This window comes from Eublepharis macularius, chromosome 14 (genome assembly GCF_028583425.1).
Source record: "Eublepharis macularius isolate TG4126 chromosome 14, MPM_Emac_v1.0, whole genome shotgun sequence".
In the NCBI taxonomy this organism is placed as follows: domain Eukaryota; kingdom Metazoa; phylum Chordata; class Lepidosauria; order Squamata; family Eublepharidae; genus Eublepharis; species Eublepharis macularius.
This window is the reverse complement of record NC_072803.1, coordinates 46,191,116-46,212,531: the sequence shown is the minus strand read 5'-3', so window position 1 is coordinate 46,212,531 and position 21,416 is coordinate 46,191,116. Positions and strand designations below refer to the sequence as shown.

The 21,416-nt window shown below is 45.0% G+C and overlaps 1 protein-coding gene across 3 annotated transcripts in view; it reads right to left on the bottom strand.

Annotated features, from left to right (window-relative positions):
* The window catches only part of MVB12B (multivesicular body subunit 12B), a 116,603-nt gene that overhangs the window by 56,929 nt on the left and 38,258 nt on the right, over positions 1-21,416 (bottom strand). For all 3 annotated transcript variants that reach the window (XM_054997902.1, XM_054997901.1, XM_054997903.1), the window contains exons 6-7: positions 20,906-21,028; positions 8,661-8,758 (exon numbers count right to left, since the gene is read on the bottom strand). In XM_054997902.1, coding sequence (XP_054853877.1) covers positions 8,661-8,758; positions 20,906-21,028 — 221 coding nt within the window. The remainder of the gene's footprint in view (positions 1-8,660; positions 8,759-20,905; positions 21,029-21,416) is intronic.

Here is a 21,416-nt window from a genome sequence, read left to right as displayed (position 1 = left end):
GCCTACACTCTAACCACTAAACTACACTGGCTCACTTGTGCTTAGCATTCTGAAGAAACAGCAAAACAAAAATTCCTGCCCAAGAAGGCATTCAATTTAAATTTTGACCATTGACTGAATATTCTCATTTTTTTTTCAATTTTTGAGTCAAAACTAGCAGTTGCAGTGGGTAGGGAGTTTCTTACAAACTTGTAAGAATATTTATCTTTTTCAATCCTAAATTAATGCCTCAGTGACCTGGAGGAGTCACATAAGAGATCCTAGCAGGGAACAGGATGCCATGACGCTGCACTGATCAACACATCTGGCTGTGTAATGATAGCAACAGTGAGAAAGGGCAACTTGAACAAACATCCATTTTTGTGCGGTATACTGAATAGCCAACCCAAAAGGCAGTTTTCGGCATTGCTGAGAGACATTCACCAAAAGAAAAAGTAAGTAGTTTCAACTTGGCCTCAGTAATTTATGACTTGCCCAGAAAACTGTCAGAGGGCTTTTGTGTCCAGTGACTGCCGAGAGAAGAAACATCTTGCAATTGAAATGGCTCTACTTCCCAGCCAAAACATTTTTTGGAAGCAAGTCCAATCCACATCCCTTTGGGGATCATTAACATATTGTCCTGAAACAAGCTGTTTATTAACTTCACCACAAAAGCTGCCGAGGTATTAAAAAGCTCATCTATTTAGCACAAACTTTTGACGGAATATTTGCACTCCTTAATTTGACACTTTTTTTTTTTTTTTACAGATGCAGCCCTGGGTCCAGTTGCCCAGACTGTAGTCCTACTGAAATCAATGTTTTGGAAAGAATGAAGATTAAGCATATTTCATTCTAAAGATATGAAATTTTGGTTCTATTACTTAAAACATATATGAATGTAAATAGAAAGCTGCAAAAACACAAGATCCAGTCCAATATGAGTACTTTGTATATCCCACTGATTTCCCTAGCAGAATTAAGCACATTGTTTCAGGTGCGTAGCCATGCTTGTCTGCAGTAGAACAGCAAGACCCGAGTCTGGTAGCATGTTAAAAACTAACAAGATTTTCAGGGTATTTTCAGTTGAGCTCTCTATCTGATGAAGGAAGTTTGACTCTCGAAAGCTTGTGCCCTGAAAATTCTGTTGGTCTCTAAGGTGCTACTGGACTCAAATCATGCACATAGCTAAATCTCACCCACGAAAATAAATAGGATATAAAAATACTTAACTGGGGTTTAATTTGCTGGTGTGTGTGTGCTGTCATCATTCATCTTTAAGTGCAATGAAATAGGGCAACCTAAAGGCAGAGATTTCTACATACCCCCAACCCCTGAGTATGCAGAAAAATGACAATTAAAAGAAAAACAAATCTGAACAGCCTAATGAGGACTGAGAATGGCCCAGAAGGCATAAAACATTGAGAGTAGTGGAGGGTCAGTTAAAAGACAGCAAACAGAGGGAGATGGGAAAACTGACCTGCTCAGCTCCCTAATACCTTATGGTACCCTGGGCCATGGAAGGGATTTCCCAGTTGTTTATCCTGCCACAACAGTACTCGCCCCCAGTTTGTTATTTATTACTGCACTATCAATGTACATGATGCAAACAGTCCTGCCCACTTGACAATCTAAACATTTAACTAAATGCTTATCCGATATAAGCATTTAGTTAATTAGTCATCTGCCTTTTAACGAACTGACTATATTTAAATATGTTTGCATCTCAACAAAAGCTCTATGCAAAAAGCCTTTCTGAAATAAAATAAGTGTGAGATAATTTCCAATCTGAGAAATTAAAACTAGTGATACTGCAGAATCAAAATAGCCTAATAAATAAATAAACAAGCCAACCACCAAATCCCAGGCCGGCAATCAAGCAACTATGGCTTTAGTTGCTGATTAATCGACCAATTAAACTGATTAAAGATTGTAGCCATTATCTACCGCTTGGAAAGGGGCTCCAGACTTATTATTAACAGATAATTTACAGGCCCTTCCTCCCGCAGAAGGAACAACACGCTATAAATGCCACATTCGTTTTAATAATACACGTTACACTCTGTGCCCAACATCTGCAGAAAGGTAAAAAAGACTCTTCCTGTGCCCCCCCTCTTCCTCTTGACGCGTCCCTCTTTCTCATCCACGCCTGGGCTTATTGTTTCTTAAATGACGGAAGGTTTAATCAAGAACGCAAGCAATTCATCAATCGCAACGAGGCCGCCTGCGTGGGCCTGACAGCCCCCACATGGTTTCATACAGTGGAAAAACCTGGCCACCTGTCAGCCGCCAACCTTTTACATCAGGATATACAAACGCACTCCCCGATCAATCCTCCAGACCTTCCCATTCGTCCCCTCCCTCCGCTTGATTATATCCACCTTTATGTTCAGCACCATCCCCCCCCCCCCCCCAGTTATTGGCGGAGACAGACGGGGAGAGACGAGGCAGGGAACGGCTGTTTATGCGCCATCGTAAAAATTTATGCACCCTTAAAGTGACTTATTCCCCCTTCTGTTTGACTCCTATTATTATAAATAATTTCCCTCTCTTCATTCAGGATTCTGCTTCTCTTCTGTATTTTATTATCTGTTGTTCCTGTGTGAGGATCAGTTGGGCTCTCCTCCTTTGCCCTCTGCCAGCGCTCTCTCGGCCACCCCCACTGACCTTGCAGTTTCATTAAGCCAAGGCAGCCTGAAATAGTCTGGAAGCTGACTTTAATTAAGTCTAAGGCCACAAAGTGCTGTGTTTCATGTGCGCCCGCAACCAGGAGTGGGTATGTGCCAGTTCTGATCTCCCAATCCGTCATACGCTTCTGTAATCAACATACTCCAAGATGGGAGCCGGCTGGATTCTTATCGGCTGGGTTGGGGACAAGTTTAACTGCTGCCCTGGCACACCCTGTTATCTTCTCCTACATATCTTACATTTATATCCTGAGTTGGTATACAAAATAAAATATCCTAATTTTTTTAAAAACAGCAATTCTGTGAGTCAACAGAAATCAACAAACAAGATAGTTATAAGGTTTGAGTGTAGTCTTTAACAGAAAAGTTAAGCAAGTCCAAAGTTGACAGAAGCACCTTGGGAGGACACTCTGCAGTCCAGGTGCCATGGTCAAGCAGGCCATGTCCCTGACAGCCACCCAGCCGACTTCGGAAAGTGGATGTTCCTGCAGCAGCACATAATGATTGTGTGTGTGTGTGTGTGTGTGTGTGTGTGTGTGTGTGTGTTACATGCCATCAAGTCACTTCCGACTTATGGCAACCCTATGAATAAAAGACCTCCAATACGTCCTATCGTTAACATCCTTGCTCAGTTCTTGCAAACTGGAGGACATGGCTTCCTTTATTGAGTCAAGCCATTGCATTTTGGGCCTTCCATCTTTCCAAGAATTATTGTCTTTTCCATGCTACTGATTAGCATGAAAACATTCAGTGGTGCAGATGTGCTGCACTTAGGAAACAATTCTGCAGTAGAGACTAAGCCTATGAGTGGCTTTCTGCTTCTGCGGAGTTCCTTCCCCCATGCTCCCCCCACTAGGGATAAACTCACTACCACAAGATAGCGGAGGGGTTTGTCTTTAAACAGACAAATTCCTGGAAGAAAGCAAGGTTGCTAGTTGACCAGAAAGTGCCTGGCCTGCACCTGAGATTTTCATAATACCTTGCAGAAGTCAGCAGAAGAAATTTATCAAGGAATGGAAAGGAGTATTATGACTTGCTAATGCTGGAAGACAAATGACAGGAACAAGGTCCTATAATGATCTGACAAACTAAGAGCAGAGGCTACCAATTAGTCTTGATAGCTGAATGAAGCCTCTATGATTTGCAGCAGTCTCTCTTTATATAGCAGATGCTGGGAACAGCCACCACAAGCATGGGATCAGTATAGCCCAAGGGCGGAGTGAGCCAAGACCCTGCCCTGGGTTCAAAAGGTGCCCCCCCCCAAAAGCTCAATTGATGGCCTTCAGTCACTTCTTGGCCACAGTTCACCCCATCTGCAATATGGGAGTAACAATACCTTCCTATTGGATAGGACTGTTGTAAGGATTGTTAACCATATACAAAAAATGGAGAGGGAAGAGGCTCAGCAGTGGAGCATCTGCTTGGCATGCAAAAGGTCCCAGGTTCATTCCCTGACATCTCTAGTTTTAAAATGATCAGGTGGAGGGTGAAGTGAAATACCTCTACCCAAGACCTCCCAAGAGCTGCTCCTAAGTCAAAGTAGAGTGCTGCCTTTGACAGACCAAGACTCAGTATAAGGCAGCTTCGTGTGCATGTTTATTTTTGGGCAGGGGCTGTGGCTCAGTGGAAGAGCCTGTGCTTTGCATGCAGAAGATCCCAGGTTCAATCCCTGGATCTCCAGTTAAAAGCATCAGGAAGTAGGTGATGTGAAAGATCTTTGCCTCAGACTCCTGGAGAGCTGCTGCCAGTCAGAGAAGACAACGCTGACCTTGATGGGCCAATCGTTTGATTCAGCATAAGGCAGCTGTGTGCACACAGATGTGCATGCAAGTCTCTTCTGCCCCCGATTACCTGTTCCTTTGGGGAGAGGCCATAGTTAAGTGGCACAGCATCTGCTCGGCCTGCAGAAGGATCAGGTGATGTAGAAGACCTCCACCTGTCTGAGTAGATAATACTGACCTTTGGGGACCGATGGTCTGATTCAGCATAAGGCAGCTTCATGTATTCAAGTACTTTAAATGCTAGAAGAGCTAAACAAATGCTAAGGATTATTAGTGTGAAACTTCTGAGCTTTCCAGATAGATTTGGCTATCCACTGCTGGAAAGCAGAACTCTGGGCTGGACGGACCTTTGATATGACCCAGCAGATCATTTTCATCCGGGTGGCTAGGTTCTCTCTCAGGCAACGTTCTGGCAGAAAAATCATTTGAAACCTCTACCCTGAGTGAGAATGCATGACTTTCCTTCCACTTCCCACCACCCCATCTAGGATCACTGCCAGGGCAACGTTTCTCCTTTTGCATTTCCAAACCCATTAGACCACCATAATAACAAGGAAAAACTAAGTGACATGAATTATGCCATTGTTATATAGAAACCCACGGTGGCAGTTTTAGCAAGAGATTACCGTTTGAGAGGCCCTTTCATTAAGGTACACGAGTTAACACCATGTTCCTCTGATATAAGTGTCACTCACCATTAATAAAAAAAAAGAGGAAAAGAGGGGGGAGAGAAAAGAAACCAGCCAACAGGCTCTTTTCATTTCCTGTTGTGCAAGCCCCCATGTGCATCCACCAGAATTCACCACAGGATCACCTGGGAAAGCCCAGTGTCTCTTGGCACGCCCCCTTAAATATAAACTACAATTCTTAAGAAAGAATCAGACTAAAGTCCATCTAAGCCCAGCACTCTTAACTGAAGCTGGACACCTATCTCACAAGGAACAATGCCCACTGCTTGTTAGCCCTAGCCAAGAGTTGGTATTCAGTGGTAGATTGCTTCTGCACATGGAAGTTCTATTTAGGCATCAATGATATTATAAACTCTATGTTAAAGAACCAGATCTATAATATCTACCTTGTCCACCTTTGTAATGACAGCAAACCAAGTGCCTCAGGGAGCACCTGGTATTTAGGGATACACTGCCTTCATACATGGAGGTTTCATGTAGCTATCAAAGCCAACATACAGTGACAGGCATATCACAAACACATACAAACTGCTGGGTGAGACCAAACATTCATCCAAACAATTTCCAGCAACGGCCAGCCAGATGCATCAAGTTCAAAAGCAAGATGTGATGGTAACAAGTGTTTTGTCCCCAGCAATCTGGCATTCAGAGGTAGTCTGCCACAGAAAACGGAGGTTCCGTTTAGCTATCATGGCTAAGTGCTCTTGATAGACCTGAGAATCTACCTACTTTTTTTAAAAAATGTAATTTAAAGCCTCCAGTGATCACCAAATTTTGAGATACCACTTCATAAGACAGTTAACCAGAAATTCTCCTGTTTTGCCTAAATGGTGAGGCCCCATCAGTTCCGACTGCAAAGTCAAAATCCTCTCAAAAGTTTGTCAAAAATCTGGCAGGATATCCAGTTAGTCTAAAAGACACATACCGGCTGAGACCATTTCAAGGGTCTCGAGCAAATGTGGGTCACACTGTCACTCGTATTTCTCTTCCCTCCACCCTTCCAATTTTTTTTTTTACAAATTACCTTCTTCTTTCCCAGAATTAAGGGAGTAATTTCCCCCCTGTACACGACAGAGAATTCAGCATACTCTGTAGAAAATTAGCATTGAACACCACACGCAGGGTCTTGTGGTGCTCAGGAGAAAGGGGGGCATAGAACTGCTCGTCAGAAAACCCTGAATAACTTACAAGGCAGGGCATGACTGAGAAAGTGATTCCCAGCTGTCTGTCCCCCTAATACAGTAATCTGAAGTATATTAAATCTGAATACTAAAACTATTTTCTTCTCTTATTGTGTCTAACATGACCGGGACAAGACATTTTACAATACTAAATGCCTACACCGCAGAGAGTTTCACCTTAGAATTTCTTACACTGCCTGAGGATGCTTTGGTGCAATTCTCCAAAGGCAGTGAACACAGAGGAAGCCTAAACAGGAAGCCTCCCTGTGGCTGAAGCCTCCAGGTGACTGTAACAGCTATTAGTCCTGACAGCCGCAAGTCAGACTGAGATTTCAGTTCTAGCCGTCTCTCACTGCCACTTCCACAGAAGATTTGAGGGATGGTTGGGCATACCAATGTGGAACAGGTATCCTAATATGTGTGTTTGGCACACATGCTCCCCTCACCCCTATCCTCTTAGCAATCCTGTAAGGTAGTTTAGGATAAACAAGAGGGGAACCTGCATGGATATGCGGGGGGGGGGGGTGTCTCATTTTCTCCTCCCCACTATTTTCTTCCTTCCCTTCTCTAAAAGCCCCCACATCTTCACTTTTCCCTGCTTCCTTCTCCTCGCCTCCATTTTATCCTCACAATAACCAGGTGTTTACACTCTAAAAATCTTGTTGGTCTCTAAGGTGCCGCTGGACTAAAATCTTGCTGTTCTACAGCAGACCAACACAGCTACCCACCTAAACCATCCTGTGAAGTAAATCAGGCTCAGAATGTGTGACTGGGCCAGGGTCATTCAGTGAGCACCATGGCAGAGGGAAGTTCTGAATCTTGGTCTCCCAGATCCTAGTCTAAAACTCTAATCGCTCCCCTGTACTGGCTGCTGTTGAACCGTAGCAAGCAGCTGGGACTAGGTGAGTCATGCAAGTCAGGCAGCAGCAAATCACCTGGTGGCTGCTGCCAGGTCTGGCCTCTCTGAATCCTCCTTCAAAGCCCAAAACAACCGTGGGAAAGGGCTCCGCCTCCTGCCCTTTACTGGCAGCATCTAGAAGCACAACTGTCACAGTCAGGGCTTTTTTTCAGCTGGAACGTGGTGGAACGGAGTTCTGGAACCTCTTGAAAATGATCACATGGCTGGTGGCCCCGCCCTCTGATCTCCAGACAGAGGGGAGTTTAGATTGCCCTCCACACCACGGCGCAGAGGGCAATCTTAACTCCCCTCTGTCTGGAGATCGGGGGGGGGGGGCACCAGCCATGTGATCATTTTCGCCAAGGGCGATTTAAACTTTTAAAAACTCCCCCCTTGTTCCAGCTGACCCAAAATGACGTCATTGGTCCTGGGAACGTGCGCACACTTTGCATGCGCACATGTGGTACCAGGGGCACCACCTCCTGCCAAGAGTTGCCCCCTGTGCTGGCAACCCACTGAGTTCCACCACCTCTTTTCCCAGAAAAAAAGCCCTGGTCACAGTGGATGTTAAAGCTTTAGGTGCTGCTTCTACTATTGGGGGAGGCATTAACCACCCCCACCCCCTGGCATGTACTTTCTTAAAAATAAAATTTAAGAAGTGACTTGTGTTGGCTAGTTATCAAAGTTCTGTTGCTCCCTTTAGTCAGAATGATGGAAGGTAAGAGAAGGTTTGCTACTGGACCAAGCAACTGAACATAATCCTGCCTGTACTTTTTTCAGTATATCTTCCCAAATAAAAAGGCAATCAGTGTATTTATTTTTTAAATGAAAACTGTGGCAATGACCCAGCTGTTCACCCACTTGCTCATTCACCCATTGGCAGTTCAGGGATTCTACCTGCAACCACAGAGAAAGAAAAAGATCATCTCAGCAATGCTATTATGTCCTCACTGATCTCCGCGGCTATGAAAAGAATCCATGAGATGCTGGTGCGTGAGCAAGGGGGCCAGCAGCCGCATGGAAAGAGGGCAAAAAACAGGCCTCAGAAACAATCACTGCTGTAGTCAATCTGCAGCTTCTCTGGTTCTACCAGCAGAATCCCTGTAATGCCAGTGTACGAAAGCAAACTGGTGATAGCAACATGAGCATGGAACTGGAATGGAACTCTCTGGCTGCCTGTAGGTGCCATTAAAACCAATAACTATTACAGTCAATCAGAGGCTGCTCACCACAGTGGAGGCTCCTTTTAGGATTCTTGTGTGTACCATACCTGAGGCCTATCTTCTAATATCCTCTGCATCACTGCAACAGATTATAGATTCACTTTTCAGATCATACTTAAAAGTGTGCCTGTAAAGTTATAACTGCTATGATCAGTCAAGTTGGACTTTAGATCTACGCCCGTACATAACCACCAACTCCAGTAACCAATGCAGCCTGTGTCTTACCTGATATGGCATATAAATTAGAGTGCTGGTACTCGAAGTCCGGCCGCGTGCCATGCCCTTTCCCTCGAAAGCTGGCAGGAAGTGTCAGGGATATATGCCTAATGAGGAAAGAAAAGCGGCATCATTAGCAAAGAGATACAAAGAGAAAACTGCCAGCAACATAATTAGAAGGCAGCAACAGAAGCCCTGGATGCAACCTGGGTAGTGGCATAAAACAAGCATTAAAAGATTACTTATTATACCAAACATATAAAGCTGCTTCATGTGGAGCCAGACCTTTGGTCTATCCAACCAAGTATGGTCTACTCTGTTTACTGGTGACTCTCCAAGGACTTTCCCAGTCCTCCTCTTTACTATTCCTTTGACTTCTGCACATTACTGATCTAGGCCTCTCCCCTACCTAATACACTAACATTATTTTAATACTGCTATGTGTCTTTTCCCCACATGGTGGTAAAAGAAAAAAACAGATACCAGTTTGCATAGAGGCTTAGTGAGGTGGGCAGGTTAGGCAGAATGAGAGTCAGTGCGGCTCTGTATTGATCCTGTGCCAGCAGCCTAATGCCACAGAGAACACTGAGCTGCTGAATGAGGATGGAGGGGCGGGAATCAGATACTTACAGAATTTCAGAAAAACATCTAAAGTACAGGAAAGTAGAAGGATATTTGGATTTCAGCAGCATCCTAAAAGACCCTCGGCCACCCTCACTGCACCCTGATGGCAGTTCTCACAAAGGTGGGAGGTAGACTTGGGAGTCTGACCTGGACGTAGAATTGACTTGGGACAGCATTACACACCTTCCATCCCTCACTCTTTACCTTTGAATAAATCCCTTCCGATGAAGGGGAAGACAGGAAGTATAATCAACGCTGGATGTTTTCTGAAATGGCACCATGAAGGAGTAAAACAACCAGCACTAGGTAAAATGAAGCATCCTGATATTTCTAGCTTTAAAAAAAGAAAGTCAAGTTTTCAGCCTTGAAGGCTGCAGAAGTAGGCTTGAAAGCATATTACTAACACCTGATGAAATCACAGAGCTGGGAAGTGGGAAAGGTATGCCAGAGAAAAGGATGAAGGGGGTGCAATTTCAGTGCCCAGAATATCTTTTTGAACCTCCTTATGACTGGCAGGAAAAAATGCTGGAGAAATAAGCAAAATGTTTACACATCTGCTTGACCAGGGCTTTTTTTCAGCAGGAATGCAGTGGAACAGAGTTCCGGCACCTCTTGAAAATGGTCACATGGCTGGTGGCCCCGCCCCGATCTCCAGACAGAGGGGAGTTTAGGTCGCCCTCTGCACCACTCAGTGGCGCAGAGGGCAATCTAAACTCCCCTCTGTCTGGAGATCAGGGGGTGGGACCACCGGCCATGTGACCATTTTAGCTGAGGACAATTTAAACTTTAAAAAACTCCCCCTTGTTCCAGCTGAGCCAAAGTGACATCATTGTGTGGTCCTGAGTTCCACCACCTCTTTTCCCAGAAAAAAAGCCCTGTGTTTGACATACATAATTTGCAGACCGATTTCATGAATGATTCTAAGTCACCCTGTTTCCAAAGGGCTTCCCTCCAAGTAAGCATTCATGGGATTGCAATTTTATAATCATTCTTCATTTAATACACCCAGACCTGATCATAACTGAAGGGTGAATCACAACTTTGACTCAGAACCACCACTGCCAAGGCCCTGCTTCTTGTCGTAACAGTTCTACTTCCTATGCCAATCCAAATCAAGGCTTGATTTGAAGAGCATCATTGTGGAGAGGGGTGATATAAGGAAATACAAACTCTGAGTATATCAATCCAAGGCTACAGGCTTTAAAGGTTAAAAACAGCAACATGAATGAAGCCAAAGGTATACCTCCAGCACCAACCAGTGCAGCGACACAACAAGTGTATAAAAAGTTCATTAAGGAAGTGAGTTGCCCTAATTTGTACTAATTGACACTCATCTTCAAGGGCAGTCCTATCTGGAATACTGTACAGCTGTCAAGCCTAGAGGTAACAAAAGCACGGCTCAGCATGGTGAGATCTCTATCATTTAGCCCACGCAACAGATGTAGTTAATCAGAAGCCAGAACTCCAGACACTGCTGAAGATACTACAGGTAGCTCTTTGATTCCTACCATCTTCCAGAGGAGCTGGGAAAGGCCTCTCTGACCATTTAAACAGTCAGCCGCTCCACCAGTGGTAGCAGAAAGTACCATCAAGGCATAGCTGACTTACGGCAGCCCCTACTGGTGTTTTCAAGGCAAGAGACTAACAGAGGTGGTTGGCCATTGTCTGCCTCTGCAACCCTGGTCTTCTCTGGAGGTCTCCCATCCAATTACTAACCAAGGCTGATCCTGCTTAGCTTCCTGAGATCTGACGAGATCAGGCTTGCCTGGATTATCCAGGTCAGGGAGCTCCACCAGTAGGAGAGTTAATTAAAACATTCTTCCTTTTTTTTAAAAAAAAAGGAGTGCTGAGGCTCACTGGCAGAGCACCCACTTTGAAAGCAGAAGACTGAATCTTCAATTCTGGTATTTCCTATAAAGCACCTTTCTCTGTCAAAGACCCAGCAGAGTTGTTGCCAGTCAGAGTGGACTGTAATTAACTAAAGGAACTAATGGTTGATATGACTCAGCTTTGAGGTTAGGGACACACTGGGCTCAGTCTGCAGGCAGAAGGTCTCAAGCTCAATCCTTGACATCTCCAGTTGTAGAGTCTCAAGGAGAGTCTCAATTAGCAGGTGTCAGGAAGAACCAATATGAGATCCCAGAGAAACTTTCAGAATACACAGTGACGGGTATATAGACCAAGGGTCTGACTCAGGATGTAGGTCGGTTCTCATGAGGAGCAGCCTCAGCTCAGCCACTGTGCATAACTTTGCATTTAGAAGCAACGAATGTTGAGAAAGAGCCACTGAGAGCCAGAAATCTATAAACCAATGATCCAATGTGGTCTAAGGCACCTACACCATATGTTTAGTAACTTTTTAGGAAAGTTGAAAAGTGATTCAACAAAACAGAAGTATACACACACACCTCTCCCAGCAGCCACAGGGTCAAAGAGCAATCCCAGACTTCATAACATTCAGAGGAAAGAAATCAAATAAAATCACACATACACATCAAGCCTGGAGGGTGTCCCACTAACACCTCCTCCAGCTCATTCTAGGTTCAGTTTCAACTTTTTCACCCTCATCCATTTGACCGCAGCAGGTATAAGCTTCTACCTGCTAGCCGATGGCAGAAATGCGTTTTCCTGATGGTTATAAAACGGCTTGTCATTTTGTGCTGTAGACAGGAAATTAGATATGTGGAATGTTCCCCCACCCACACGCACAGACCCCATTGCTGGGGCGGGGGGGAACCAAGAACAGCCCAATTTATAAAATCCCCAAGTTCCTAAACACATATCGTTAAAGATGTGAGCAGCTTGGTGGCATATGGCAAATCAATTACTAGCTTCAATTCTGAAACACACGCACACACACACAAAAACCCGAACAAAGCCAGGATGGGAGGAGGGAGAAGAGGATCGGCAATCGCGTTGCAGGAACAATCAAGGAACAATGGCTGAGTCGAGATTAACGGCGGCCACTGGAGTTTTGAATACAATTAATCATCATTCCAGGCAACGGGAAGCCATATTGATGCGGGTGCTACATTTGAATATTTAATTAGGGTGAAGTTCTTTATCAAATTATCACAGGCGGGGTGGGGGGAGAGGAGGGGGGCTGGAACAATTCAAAAACAAATTTTCTCATTTCAAACTGCTGCTGATCAGCCCCATTTAAACGTTCACAATCCCCCAATACTAATTCTGATGCTGCAAGAGGCATTCAACAAAACTGAGATTAGGGGGGATCATTTAAGTTAAGTTGATCAAAAATGCACCGTGGGTGGGATGGTGGGGGTTTCTGCTGATTCTAAATGAGGGAGCAGAATGCTCAAATAAACATATATAGTTCATAAAGGTAAAAGGTAAAGGTGCAAGCACCCTGCGCAAGCACCGCATCATGGACCCATGGGGGGGGGACGTTTCTTTGGCAGACTTTTGTTACAGGGTGGTTTGCCATTGCCTTCCCCAGCCATCTATACTTTACCCCCAGGAAACTGGGTACTCATTTCACCAACCTCAGAAGGATGGAAGGCTGAGTCAATCTTGAGCCGGCTACCAGAGCCCGGCTTCCGCCAGGATTGAACTCAGGTCGTGTGAGCAGAGCTTGGGCTGCAGTACTGTCGCTTACCACTCTGCGCCACAGGGCCCCTATATAGTTCATATCATGAGATAACTTGTGCCCTGACCTCTACTACTTCCTCTGTGACTGCTAACATTTACTCAGCTGGAGACACACAAAACACAAAGGACAGGATGCCCTGTCCAGAGGGGCTCACAACTGTACACTCTTGAGTGCACCCTGTTGAGCCTGGGAGGGTGTAGATCAGGCAATATTTTCATTAAATCTATACTGAATTACATGAGACAGACATTCCTTTGCTTTTCCACTTGCATGTTCAGCCATTTTTGATGCTCATTTCTAATCACAACCTGAAATAAAAATTAATCTAGTCCTTAAGGAAAGAGGGAGTGAGCAACTAAACGGTAATCAAGCGCTTGTCTGCACCTTACCAGTCCAACCATTTCTTGCTTTCTAGGGCATCCTATGCTGGTAGAGGCTGCTACAGAACTCGGACACTTTTGGTGGCCTGTGAAGGCCAAAACATTTTTCTCTGACCAAAATGCAAAGGCCTGTTCTCAGAAGTCCTCAACTTCTTATATGCAGAACATCAGAAGACAGCAGGGTGAGGAAATCTCTTTTAATGAGGAATGAAACAGTTGCAGCCTCTCTGGAGCCATAATTAGAGCAAACTAATTGAAGTTGTGTTTTGACACACTTTCCAAACACACAGGCGACACATGACAGATTTGCAGCTTTGCCTGCCGTACAGCAAGTGTGTCACGTGCGAGGAAAGGAAACCGCTAGGCACGCAACACCCATTTGCATTCTTAGCATGCTGGCAATGTGCTGCTCACCACCATTCCAGCCCCTGCTCTGAAAAGCTGCCAGTGAAAGATACAAACGGTAATTGCTAAGACTTCGAGAGAATCTCTAATATGAGACTGGGGGGAGGGGGCACTCATTAATATGAGCTAAGGCCTTTTTTTTTCTTTAGCACAAGAAGCCAGCGCAAAAATAATTTCCTGCTGGTGTTAAAAATGACAGAACTGAAATGGGATCGCTGAAGAACTGGAAGCTTTACTCCAGGACTAAGCATCCGTGCCAGGAAAGACTACCTTCCCAGTTTCTCTCCTGCCCTGCACCAAAAGACAAGCTCTGCCCACTCACGATGGAAGTCCTCCTCATGTGGACACCAAGCTCCACCCATTCCAATGTCTCCTCTTTAAGCCCTTGTAGTGGAAGAGGAATCTAGGCTCTCCTTTTGTCATGGAAAGCAAGTGGGCTGGATGATCGATTGGAAAAGGAAAAGATGGGTCCTTTGATTTGGAGATGTAAAGAAATCACCAAGGCCTGAAAGAAATGCATGGAGTGCATTTAATTTACAATTATTTACTGTACAATTCAGAGTAAATAAGCAATAGAAAAGTTTAAACAGGCCTCAATGCCCCTACAGTTCCACTAAACTCAAAGCCACTTGTACTTCCGTACATGACAGAAAGAAGGCCTTAGGTAGGGAGGTAAACCACCAAACTGTGTGTAATCCACACCCACCACAAACACTCTGCCCTCTCTTTTAAAGGCCCCTCCTCCAGTCTTAGCCCACCATGTCCTTCCTGCTCTTATTTCCCACAAGGTCTTTAACAGCTGGCCCTCGAACTCTACCACTTCAGTCACCAAATGAATTTGAACACAGGAGTTGCAACCATGTTTGAGTCATACAGGGGTAGACTGTATAGCACACTTCTGCATAGTCTTCTGCCAAGACAGAAAGGTCTCTTCTGATGGAGAAAAAAAACCCAACTCTCTCTTTTTTGGAGGAAGATTTGACAGAAGGGTAACCATAAGATCCAACTTAGTGGAACATTACTGCAGGACCCAATACAAAATTTATGTTTTGGGGTGTGTGGATGAAACCTTTCAAGTGCATACTTTAAACTTTAACAAGTTAAGGCAATGGCAAAAAATGCTTTCTACAAGCTCACTCTAGCCTGAAAGATGGCTTCTTATCTCGACACAGCTGACCTAGCCACCTGGATCCATGCTATGGTAACATCAAGGCTTGACTATTGTAATGCACTATACATAGGTCTCCCATCTAAGTTAACTAGGAGGCTCCAATTAGGACAAAATGCTGCAGCTTGACTATTATCAGGAGCGTGCAGGAGCATGAGCATCACCCCCATCCTACAGTCACTCCATTGGCTACCTATCAGTTATGGTGCTCAGTTCAAGGTATTGGTTATTACATACAAAGCTCTTCACGGCCTTGGTCCAGCATACCTACGGGACCGCCTCCCTCCCTATGTTCCTCCACAGCAGCTTTTCTCATTTGAACAGGGTCTCCTGCAGGTGCCAGGCTGCACACGGGCAAAATCAACAGCAGCCCACACACGGGCTTTCTCTGTGGTGGCCCCTACCCTGTGGAACAGCCTGCCTGAGGAGGTCAGGAGAGCCCCCACTGTCTTGGCTTTCTGCAAACAATGCAAAAACCAATTATTCAAAAAAGCTTTTTACTCAAATGGGAGGGCTGTGTTATAGGGATGGGATCTCAAGATGCTCTGCTAATGAGTTAGGGACTGTAGACTTCACCACTATCTTGCCTTACATATTGCTTCAAACATGTACTCCTATGTACTACCTGTGCTTTATGTTTGCTTTATGTTGCCTAATGTCAGTCCTAGAAATGATTATGTTCTGCTTCAGTATTTTCTTCTACTTTATATTGGATTCTTGCTAACGCTAGGTCTTTTAAAACTTGTATCTATTTACCCTATGGCATTGTTTACGGAAATGTCCTTGATTCTGTATGGGTATGCACTTGATACAGATTGTACTAATCTCATACTGTGTAATCCGCCTTGCATCTCAGTGAGAAAGGCAGACTATAAATGACATAAATAAACAGACAGACAGACAGACGCAGTATATGAAGCAATCCCACTCAGGGATTGAATATATGAAGCTGCCTTATGCATTCAGACTGTTTGGTCCATCAATCCCAGTGATGTCTACTTCAACTAGCAGCATCTCTCGGGGTCTCAGGCAGGGAAAGATCTTTCCCAGAACCTGTTATCTGAGATTGTTTTAACTGTAAATGGTTGGGCTGCATATAGGCCATCTAACATGAAAGACATGTGCTCTGCCACTAAGCTAGGCATCCTTCACCTCATAATTGCTTTGCACGTAAAAGGTCCCAGTGTGACTTTCCAAGGTCCTGGGATGAGAGAGATCTTTTCCAGCTCCTGCATCCTGGAGTCCAGGAGCTGGAAAAGATCCCTCTCTTCCCAAGACCTTGGAAAGTTACAGCTAATCATACTGATCGAGAAGCGACCAACGACACTTGGTATAAGGCAGCTTTTATATCATCAGAGATTGAGGCAGCTTTTGCCAATTCCTCAGCTTCCCGCACATACTCTACAAATTAGCCAAGGCCACAACTGTTGCCAGACTCCAGAAGGCCAAGGGGTGATGCTTAGAAAGTGGGGAATAAGCAGCAGTGGAAAGACACCCTTCCCAGGCAGCCTTCAATCTGATCACAAGCAACAGCTGAGTCAAGGTGCCAAGCCTTCATGACGGCAGCAGAGCATCCAAAACCACGAGAGCTAGAAACTTGATTCTTAATTGCAAAAAGAAAGCCAACATGCATGTATTAAATGAAAGCCCTATTTCCTGTCAAGGGCTACTGCAAGGTATTCCTCCAGAGGTCAGCAAATGCCAACCATTGTGAAGTCTGTAAATGTTTAAATTCTCATTGAAGCCTAGCAAAATATAAAAGCAAGCTGCTCACGAGTTCCACTGTGTCTCGGATCCAAGAGCCACTCCCCGTTTGCCTAACCCCCCTCATCTGCAGCTGGCAGAAAGCAGGCTGGAACAGCTTTCTGCATTTCCCCCCCATCCATATGCAAATTTTACAGTTAAGGCCAACTTTAGTGAACAAAGCCCTTTATGTGAACATGCTCTGGACAGCTACGCTTAAATGGATTCCCTAAGTGAGGCACATGGGGGAGGGTCCAAGCAGAACTGCTGCACTTGGCCTGGTACAGCTTCCCACCCACCTTGCTAATGTTTGAGTGGGTCCCAAAGAGCCATCAACAGACAAGAGCAACTAGTGCCATCCCATTTCCAAGAGAACTTGTACAACTGTAAAATCAGCAGACAACCCGTTAAAAAACAGAGCAATAATCCCACAATGCAATTAAAGCTTAACACGGCAATAAAAACACAAAAAGAGCAGCAGTTGCTAACAGCAACTAAAATATCAAGGCAGAAGATAAAATGGTGCAGCATAGCAAATCAAAACTCAAACAAAAACCTAACAAAATAAAACAAAAAAGGTAGGTAACTGGAGTAAAAATGTCAATAATGAAGGCTCTAAAAACAACAACAACCCGCCTGGGGAAAGATATTCCAGAGGTCTGGCGCAACTGTCAAGACCTCACCCATGGATCACCAACCTCAGTTCCAGTGGTGAGGAACTCCAGAGAAGTGCCTCAGGTTTGCATAGGAGAAGGTAGTGCTTCAGATACCTGGGGCCCAGAGCTTTTAGCAATAATTTACACCAGTGACAGGCTATGTTGCCTACTAATGTGTTTTCTGGCACCCTGTTGCTTCTTCTCCCAGTCCTGGCTTTCCTCCACCTCAATGGAACAGAAGGTGCACTCCAGAAAACACCAGGAGCCACCACTTTGATCTTCAGGGACTGCCCCATTTGAAAACTACTTCCCTCATCTTAGAGCCAAGCTACAAGAGACGAAGTACACAAGGAGGACCATGTGAAGGGAGTTGCAATGTTAGCTGGGAAGCTGAGTTTTAAAAGCCATCAGAAGGGTTTGTCAATTTCGCCTCTCTACAGAGCCAGGGAGATCAGAGAGTTTGTTAATTTCTACTTTACCTCCTGAGGGTTCTGTCAGTTTCACCTCCCCTTCTAAGGGGGAAAGAGGAAACTGAGCAGGCCCCTGGCTCTGTAGAAAGGGGAAATTGACAAAGCCTTCCGATCTCTTTTAAAACTCAGCTTCCCGGCTAACACTGCAACTCCATTCACGTGCTCCTCTCTCATGTAATTCATCTCTTGCAGCTTAGCTCTTAGTGTGACACTTGGCACAGCACCTACCAACCATCTGTAACTGAGACCTATTTTCTGCGGAAGGATCTGCTTCCCATGGCAGCCATTGGTTGGTGGCACTAGCTACCCTTTCTCAAAACTCCAAAAGTGCCCACAGGTTCAACAAGGTTGGGTACATCTATATATTTCCAGCATCATATAACCTTGCTCACTGTACACATGAAGCCACCTTCTACTTCAGTCAGACCACTGGCCCACCAAGGTCAGTGTTGCCTGGTTAGACTGGCAGTGGCTCTCTGGGGCCTTAGGAAGAGGTCTTTCACATCACCTCCTACCTGATTGCAGGAGCCCCGTGGCACAGAGTGGTAAGCTGCAGTACTGCAGCCCAAGCTCTGCTCACGACCTGAGTTCGATCCTGGTGGAAGCTGGGTTCAGGTTGCTGGCTCAAGGTTGACTCAGCCTTCCATCCTTCCGAGGTCGGTAAAATGAGCACCCAGTTTCCTGGGGGTAAAGTGTAGATGACTGGGGAAGGCAATGGCAAACCACCCCGTAAAAAGTCTGCCAAGAAAACGTCGTGATGCGACGTCCCCCCATGGGTCAGTAATGACTCGGTGCTTGCACAGGGGACTACCTTTACCTTTTACTACCTGATCATTGTAACATGGGATGCTAGGAATTGAACCAGGGACCTCCTACATGCAAACTACATCCTACTTCCCTCCTATGACCGAAACCCAGAAAATGTGTTGCCCCCTCCCCACTTCCTTCCTCTGGGAGGTGGGTCACCTTGTATTTCAGAGAACCTCCAGTTCCAGTTATTTGTCTCTCAAGGTGATGCTAAGCCCCAGAACCTCCCAGCTGCATCTCTGCAGAGGTTCTACAACTCAGCATCATCTGATGTAAGATAAACTGGCAGCTTGCGCTTCTACTCCCACTCCCACCACAAAGTAAACCATTAACCTTCCCGTCAACAGCCCTGTCCTGCAAATCACCGAGTCCTTCCTCAGGGTCATCCAGCACCCTGCTCGTCGCTGAAGGATCGGGGGTTCAGGAGGGGGGAGATTCTGCATCAACATTTGAAAGCTGAGACTGAAATCCCTAGGTCTCAGTAAGAAGGAGATTAAATACAGATGACACATCTTTTGCAATCTGAGTGCGTTCAATTTCCCACAGTATCTGTCACAGGCAGATAACAACCATGCAACAACAAAAAAGAAAAGAAAAAAAGAAAGAAAGAAAGAAAAAGTTAAGTACAATTATGTCTGCTGCTGTGGAGGGAAAAAAAGAAACACACTTCAGTAAATCCAGAAGTGACATTTTGCTTGAAGATGACAAATTGCTGAGAGACCTTTTGAATGATGGCAGAGGAATCTCCTGTGGCGCTTCAGGAAGGAATTCCAAGCACATCAGCTCACCAAAGAGAACAATACAGGCCGGAACTTATGGTCTCTAAGGCCCAGTCTCCACAAACAGTGGGAGCCAGCAGTGGATGAATCCTCTGGTGGTGAAGCGGCGTGACGGTCAGATCACAGGTGGAACATACCATTTCCCCCATGCAACCTGCCCCCCAAAAAACCCTCACAGATTTTTTTATTAACACATCAGGGAAAATTACTTCAGTCCTCTGCCCTGTTGTGCTAGCTTTCTACTTGCAGGGAGATTTTTCACATAAGGAAGTATTAAAAAATGTAATTTGGCCACAGCAATCTGAACTCTGAAGTCTATCCCACCACCTCAGGACTCTCACCAACTCATTCTCCTGCATGTGTAGAATAGATCTAATAGACATTTAAACAGTATTGTGGGGGGGGAAATGCCTTAAATTTATGAGAAAAAACATGGCTGCAGAAGGTGAAGAAGGGCCAAATACAGGTCAAAAAATTATCACTACCGAAAAGACAATGGATGCAATCAGGGATGTGAAACTGGCCTGAGAAATTATTAATTGGCTTCTTTCGCGTTGTCTCAGTTGCAGTTGCTTGAGGAGGAACATCTACATTGTCGTTGAAGTTTTCTTGAGGTCAAAAATCCAGTGATAACCAGGGGTTTTAGGTTTTTTTAGTTTTAGTGATCTTTAGAAGAGAGTGGGGGGGGGAGCAGCCCATAAATAAAAGAGGACCAGAGGATCACAAATGTATAATCAATATAGTACAACTGGAATGAAAGGCACTTTTCTCATAATATTAGAGAATACTTCTCATAATATTAGAGCTCATATTAAGCTGATCTGCAGAGGATTCATGACAAAAAGGGAGATCCTTCTTTGCACAGTATGTTATTAACTTGTGGGATTCAATATCACAAGACAGGATAATGGTAAATAGCTCAGAAGGCTTTTTAAAGCAGATTTTGTTTGGCATTACTACCCATGCATTTTGAGGCCTTAAGGACTACAAACTTCCTTCTAAAAATAGTCAGTTCTGCACCTGGTATTGAATTCTAAGTTTGCATGGCACACGCATGGAAAAAACACAATCTTGGTTAAAAAAAATAGGTGTCAGGAATTGCCTGAACTATTTCCCTTAAGACTGTGGCAGGGGGAAACATTATCATAATGAAATATGCAGTGATTGAATGTTTTGGATGTCTTGGACTGCATAAGCAACTCTGTCTGCTCATACATCACTTCACAGCACGCACAGAAAGAGAGAGACCCACAGAAAAGCTGAGAGGCAGTGGTGGAAAAGAAATTGCTTGTTTGGGGACACCTTGCCTCCCCATATCACCTACCTTTAAGAAGAGCACGAAAGAATAAAAGGCTCTCTTAATACAAAGATACTGGTCATTATGACATCAGCTGCCAAATGACCAGCCTTTTCCTTTTGCACTCCCCTGTGATGTGCATGCTCAAGAATTATGAGGACAAAACAGCAAGATACAGATTTCACACACTTTTATCACTTGGCACTGAATATATATAGAAATCATCTCCCTAGTGAATATAGATAAGCCAAACAGAGACACCTCAAGAGACCGAAGCCATAATGAGCAAGGGAGAATTGGAGCGGAAAGCCTTACCTAGGAAGGTTAGCAACTGGCGTCGTAGCTGGAGCTTGTGGAGAAGGCGTTGTGGGCTGAGATGATTCATGATTTCGTGGAACCTTGCCCATTCTATACCAGATGATCATGCTGTTTAGTTCCCTTCACAAGACACAAAGAAATCATTAGCTTTGTAGTTCAGGTACAGTGTTCAGAATCAACATCTCACTTGTGGTTTTGCTATGGAACCAGGGCTGGTGCGTCAATGGAGGCAGGTCCGGCAATCGCCTCCAGCACAGAGGCGCCAGAGGGGGCACGCGCCACGGAGCAACTGAGCAGGAGGGCTAGGAGGACGCACGCACGCCAAGCATTCCCACTTATCTCCTGCCTGTCACCTCACAAACTGGAAAGGAGTGGAAGAAAAGTGATACGTTTGTTTTGGGGGACTGGGGGTGGGGATGGGATGGAATAATGACAGAAGAAAGCAAAGAGGAAGGGAAAGGAGAAAGCGGGAAGGGCCTAGAGAAACAGCTGCGCCTCAGGGTGTGCG